Here is a 6,350-nt window from a genome sequence, read left to right as displayed (position 1 = left end):
CCACACGCACACGCACTAACGCGGCCGCGCCCACGCCCACAGCCGTCGCAGGACCCGACGGGCCCGCCCATGCAGGTGGGCAACAAGACGGAGTGCGCGCTGCTGGGCTTCGTGCTGGCGCTGGGGCAGAGCTACGAGGCGGTGCGCGAGCGCCACCCGGAGGAGTCCTTCACGCGCGTCTACACCTTCAACTCGGTGCGCAAGAGCATGTCCACCGTCATCCCCTACAAGGGCGGCTACCGGCTCTACACCAAGGGCGCCTCCGAGATCGTGCTCAAGAAGTTTGTGCCTCTCCTTTCTTACTCTCGCGCCTCTTATTCGCGCTAAACGTTTGATTGGTCGACAGTGCTAGATCGACAGTGTTGCTAAGTTTTGTTTCTATATTTTATCCAGTTGGAGCAAATCTCTTCAACGTGTCGATTCAACTTTGTCACTAAACAAATGATTACCGTGAATACGAAATTTTACCATTTTTTTTATGATTCATTTTGATTGAATTAGTATGATTTAAGTTTAAAGCTCATAATCATCTTTCATTCAATTAGTTACATAGCATTTAAGATTTTTCCGTTGTATCACTGACTTCAACGTAGACAGTGCGAGTACAAATGGCATGTTATTTAATCCGCACACTTTACCGAATCGCGACGACCAGATGCGCATTCATATACGGGCACGAGGGTCGGCTGGAGAAGTTCACGCGCGACATGCAGGACCGGCTCGTGCGGCAGGTCATCGAGCCCATGGCGTGCGACGGGCTGCGCACCATCTCGGTGGCCTACCGCGACTTCGTGCCCGGCAAGGCTGAAATCAACCAGGTGATTGTTGCCGCTCAGTTATAATAATACATGTAAATCACACGTGCATATCTTATTTTAGTTATATCAAAAAACATTGTCAAAGTCACTGTTATAGATGTTAAAGTATTGTGGGCTAAGTGAAGAACCTTGTGTAACTCTTATGCTATATTATATGTGTAGTATAGTTTTAGTTTTACCTAAAAAGTTTCATATGAAAAGTTATATGAATGTCTTATTCTATTTGATCGCAGGTGCATATAGACCAAGAGCCTAACTGGGATGACGAAGACAATATTGTGAACAACTTGACTTGCCTGTGTGTTGTTGGTATTGAAGATCCGGTCAGACCTGAGGTATGCTTTTCTTTCTATTTTCGTAAATTGTTTTTATACAAGTTTATCATTTACGTCCAATTAATTATCATGAATACTACCCTAAATTTATGGTAATTTGTTTTTTTTTTTATTATATTCATTCTAACTTTGTGCAGTACTGTAATATACATGCAATATTATTATATTTATGTTATGTAAAACAGTTGCTAGCGATATATAAAATAGCGAGTGTGTGTGTGTTTGCGGGCGGCAGGTGCCCGAGGCCATCCGCAAGTGCCAGAAGGCCGGCATCACGGTGCGCATGGTGACGGGCGACAACGTCAACACGGCGCGCTCCATCGCCGTCAAGTGCGGCATCCTCAAGCCCTCCGACGACTTCCTCATCCTCGAGGGCAAGGAGTTCAACCACCGCATCCGCGACGCCAACGGGGAGGTCGGATAGCACTCACTTATGGATAGACCTATTTGCCTATTATATATTTATATTTACCTTATTTTATTTTCTCAATTTACATAACTATACGATTCATTGATTTGAATGTTAAGACGAAATAGTAAAGTTACACTGTATTTTGTATAACTTATGTAGGAAACGGATACTTATTCATGATGTGTATGAAATCATATAGATTTAGCTTAATGATATGTACGATCTTAATGTCATACCAGCAGAGAGCATATTGTGCGCTTAGTAAAAGCACCCGTTTCCCCTGCAGGTCCAGCAGCACCTGATCGACAAGGTGTGGCCGAAGCTGCGCGTGCTGGCGCGCTCGTCGCCCACGGACAAGTACACGCTGGTGAAGGGCATGATCGAGTCCAAGGCGTTCGACACGCGCGAGGTGGTGGCGGTCACCGGCGACGGCACCAACGACGGGCCCGCGCTCAAGAAGGCCGACGTGGGCTTCGCCATGGTGAGTGCCGCGCTCGGGGTGCCGCCCTCGGGGTGCCGCCGGGCTCCGCTCTCGGCCCTCTGCTTTATAGTCGTTATGGTTTTGGTGATATCGAGATATCGGTGTTTATAGAACTTGATTCACGTTCATAAGGCATGTTATGGAGGAAATTAAAGATTAAGTTCAACTTGTTCCTTAAACTAAGATTTGCAAGTTGTACAGCAATTCCTAAAATATTGTAAGCATACTAAATAATATGGATGTACTATCGAACTCTAAAAACACGTACTTATCGAATAATCGAATGTCCCGTACAGGGCATAGCGGGCACGGACGTGGCCAAGGAGGCGTCCGACATCATCCTCACGGATGACAACTTCTCGTCCATCGTGAAGGCGGTGATGTGGGGCCGCAACGTGTACGACTCCATCGCCAAGTTCCTGCAGTTCCAGCTCACCGTCAACGTGGTGGCGGTCATTGTGGCCTTCATTGGTGCTTGCGCGATACAGGACAGCCCGCTTAAGGTGCGCTGGACATAGATGGACACTGTCATATGGCAGGATTATGTCCCTTTGTATTTAGCCCAACGATGATACGAATTCAGTACCAAATTGTAGATCGCATAAAATGCACGTATACTTTTTTGGCCATAGATTTTTTACTGATATTATACAAATAAATAATGAGAGTTGCGATGCGTGTGCGCAGGCGGTGCAGATGCTGTGGGTGAACCTGATCATGGACACGCTGGCCTCGCTGGCGCTGGCCACGGAGATGCCGACGGCGGACCTGCTGCAGCGCAAGCCCTACGGCCGCACCAAGCCGCTCATCTCGCGCACCATGATGAAGAACATCCTCGGCCAGGCCTTCTATCAGCTGTTCATTATCTTCTCCCTGCTTTTTGTTGGTCAGTCACCGGATTCTGTGAATTGGTTGTGTGCGCGAAGGATTTTCATCATTGAAATATAATTTTATAACATCACGGGCACATAATATTAATTTTTTATCTTCATTAATAATATAAAAAATATAAAAAATATATTATAAAATGTATTTCTGTCGGAAAAGAAATCTCTTTTTCCCTCAAAATTAGAAATCATTAAAGCTATTCAACTTTAATAATTATTTTATCAAGCTTTGAAAGAACGTACGTTTGTTTTTTTTTTTTGCATAAAAATAACAAACGTGTCAAGTTTAAAAATTGATATTGCCACATGTCTTCGCTCATTTTTATATCATCGTCCAAAATTAACTTAATTATAATAAAGCAATTCAAGAGAAAAAAATCTCCTCATTAATGATCATAACGTGACGTAGGTGATCGAATCCTGAACATCCCGTCGGGGCGCGGGCAGGAACTGGGCGCGGAGCCCACGCAGCACTTCACTATCATCTTCAACACGTTCGTGATGATGACGCTGTTCAACGAGATCAACGCGCGCAAGATACACGGCCAGAGGAACGTGTTCGAGGGGCTCTTCACAAATCCCATTTTCTACTCCATATGGATCGGCACTGCGCTCTCCCAGGTATGAGATGGGTCCGTCTAGTTGTAAATCAATACATTTTGTCGTAATTATGTGATGAAATATCTTGATAGCAAGTTCATAAAAAGCATACAGTCAAAAGTCATAAAATTTAACAATTAGTTTGTTAACCTTAACTTTTAGTCATGTTTTAAATTTAATGTTTGGCTCGAAGGACCAGTTTTGTACGCCATTTATGTATTTATAGCTTATATGGAACAGTATTACTTTTAACAACATATAACTAACTAGCAACCAGTACAATTAGGTCAGATTGCAATCCAGTTAAGCAATGCGTTCGTACGACGCGTTCCAGGTGGTAATCATCCAGTTCGGCGGCATGGCGTTCAGCACGGCGGGGCTGTCGGTGGACCAGTGGCTGTGGTGTCTGTTCTTCGGCGCCGGCACGCTCGTCTGGGGGCAGCTCATCACCACCATCCCCACGCGCAAGATACCCAAGAAGCTCTCGTGAGTGCTTTTCGCTATTCGGCTCGAAGGACCTTTCTTTATTTTAGGAATTTGAGACATCAGGGACGTAGGAAATGTGAATTTTAGGCTCTAATTAACTCGATGCTAATTTTTTTTTTAAATCAATTAATAATAAATAAATAACTGTATTACTTTGTGAAAATCATGTCGTATTATATCAATTATTTATTGATGTTTTATTATTAAGGTTTTAAATTGTTTCGCTCTTATACAGTAGATAACTGAGAAGATACTATTCTTTAATTAGTTCTGAAGCCAAACGACTTGGTTCACGAGTTCGCTCCATTTATGTACCTTTATAAAAAAGCTGGTGCGAAAAATTGCGGCAAAGTACCGGTTACCCGGAGCTGCCCGGCGTGGCTCAGTCCAACTCGAGCTTGGCCACTTGTAGCCGGGACAGGCGGAAAGTGCAGTGAGTGACTGTACTTTGGGGCTAAGTGTTGAAGTGTTTATGCACTAATTAGTGGAGGAAGATGATTTTAATGATTTAGAAGTGGTTATAGTCTTCGCCTCTTAAAACTTCTTAAGAGTATTTAGCAAGTTGCGTCTTGTATGTTTTGGAGTTTAGACAGTGATTTGCGTAATATATGTTGTATAGTTAGTGTACTTGAAAGTAGTAAGGTATTTCACTTTCAATTCTCTGGTCTGATCAGTTTGCGCTGACCTAAACAGTAGCACTTATTTTTTATGTTTAATGTAATATCGTCAAGAGGTTACCGGGACGTTTCAAAGTACTAATTCCAGTGTGGAATAGTAGTGACATGAGACGACCTATAAAGCTCTGTCTTTTTCCCACATTGGCATTAGTTCTGCTTTAGGACGTGACGGTAACCCCGCAGGTCAATGATAATAATGATGGTGATTATTATATAATGCTCTACGTATACTTACCACCCACCCCGTGGTTTCCAGTTGGGGCCGCGGGCAACCGGACCCGGAGACGATCCAGCCGGGGCCGGACTACGACAGCGACCTGGACAAGAAGCCCCGCGCCGGGCAGATCCTCTGGATCCGGGGCCTCACGCGCCTGCAGACTCAGGTACGGGCGCGCCCGGAGCCCGCGGGGCCCGCTGCGGTAGGTGACGGGATTCTGTAGGGCCAACGGGATCCGAATCTGAGACTCACTTCTTAGGGTTCATTTGGGTTGTGATTAATTATAGACATCTTTTAAAGAATTTGCTGTGCATAGTTTTTTATAAAAGAGTATATTTGACGAATGTAAATGATCTGATTTGTTTTTGTTTTAAAACGAAAACTGTTGGGTGGGTAGCACTTGTTAAATTAAAAAAAATCGTTATTTTTAGAACTGAAGCAATGAATTCTTAATGTATTAAACGCGACAAGTTCCTATACGGAATGCTTTATAGTTCCTCTAGATGTAAGATTATCAGTATTACTTATTATTACTTTAAAATATAGGGCTGAATCCCGTCACTTATCCGCCGTATGTGTCAGGGAAAATGTGAGGGGTTTGATATTTCGTCCGTTGAGTAAGCTTTTGGATTTTAAACTATATTCTTTGTGGGATAATGTTGGGATTAATTTGAATTATATCTGTCTGTTCCCTGGGGTTCTGTATAGGTTAGATTCTGACAAGAATCGGTCAAACTCTAACTTGTATTATGTGACTTGCTCGTCGGCCATTTTGTTGTATATATATATATATATATATATTTTTAAATTAAAATTAAATGGCCTGCGAACATTAAAATTACATTATGAATATTGGCTGTGATACAAGACTGTTAAATTTGAAATTCATAATGTGATACTTGAGGTTACTCCACGAGACTTAAAGTCGAGTCGAGTAACGATAGCATACGACTAGGTCTAGCATAAACACGAAAGAGGGATAAGTTTTAGTTTACAGCATATGTATGTTAGCGGTGAAACCGCACATTCAGCATTCGTCACGAGCGGTAACCTTGGGCATCCTGACGTTGAGTCAAACGATAAATAATATTTTACTTTTACTATATTTGCATACAGAGCAAAATCTTGTTGCATCCATATTATAGAAATAAATGCTGATCATTTTTTTGACACATTCATTTACAGTAAGCCGGGTTATTCACAGACCGCAATAATGTTTTTGACACGAATATTTGCGATTATTGTAACTTTCAAATACTTTATTTATTTTTTCTTGGTTTATATTTATTTATATATTTTGTTTAATTTCTCAGTTATTCTCCTACACTTGAGTTGTTTCAATAGTTTATTTCTATGCCTACACAGAGAAACACTTTACAGATTAATAGAAGTAGTTTGCTATTATTTTTGGCCCATTAACGTAGTGCGGGCCGCCGG

General features: G+C 42.5%; 1 protein-coding gene across 1 annotated transcript in view; it reads left to right on the top strand.

The window, feature by feature from the left end:
* The window catches only part of LOC119837710 (plasma membrane calcium-transporting ATPase 3), an 82,400-nt gene that overhangs the window by 71,854 nt on the left and 4,196 nt on the right, over positions 1 to 6,350 (top strand). Inside the window, exons 11-20 of the mRNA XM_038363441.1 lie at positions 35 to 281; positions 656 to 818; positions 1,052 to 1,153; positions 1,389 to 1,568; positions 1,852 to 2,046; positions 2,343 to 2,549; positions 2,734 to 2,932; positions 3,343 to 3,554; positions 3,868 to 4,019; positions 4,953 to 5,079. Coding sequence (XP_038219369.1) covers positions 35 to 281; positions 656 to 818; positions 1,052 to 1,153; positions 1,389 to 1,568; positions 1,852 to 2,046; positions 2,343 to 2,549; positions 2,734 to 2,932; positions 3,343 to 3,554; positions 3,868 to 4,019; positions 4,953 to 5,079 — 1,784 coding nt within the window. The remainder of the gene's footprint in view (positions 1 to 34; positions 282 to 655; positions 819 to 1,051; positions 1,154 to 1,388; positions 1,569 to 1,851; positions 2,047 to 2,342; positions 2,550 to 2,733; positions 2,933 to 3,342; positions 3,555 to 3,867; positions 4,020 to 4,952; positions 5,080 to 6,350) is intronic.

The sequence above is a fragment of the Zerene cesonia genome, chromosome 28 (assembly GCF_012273895.1).
Source record: "Zerene cesonia ecotype Mississippi chromosome 28, Zerene_cesonia_1.1, whole genome shotgun sequence".
NCBI classification, from domain to species: domain Eukaryota; kingdom Metazoa; phylum Arthropoda; class Insecta; order Lepidoptera; family Pieridae; genus Zerene; species Zerene cesonia.
Note: the sequence above shows the minus strand (reverse complement) of the source record. Positions and strands in the feature narration are given on the sequence as shown.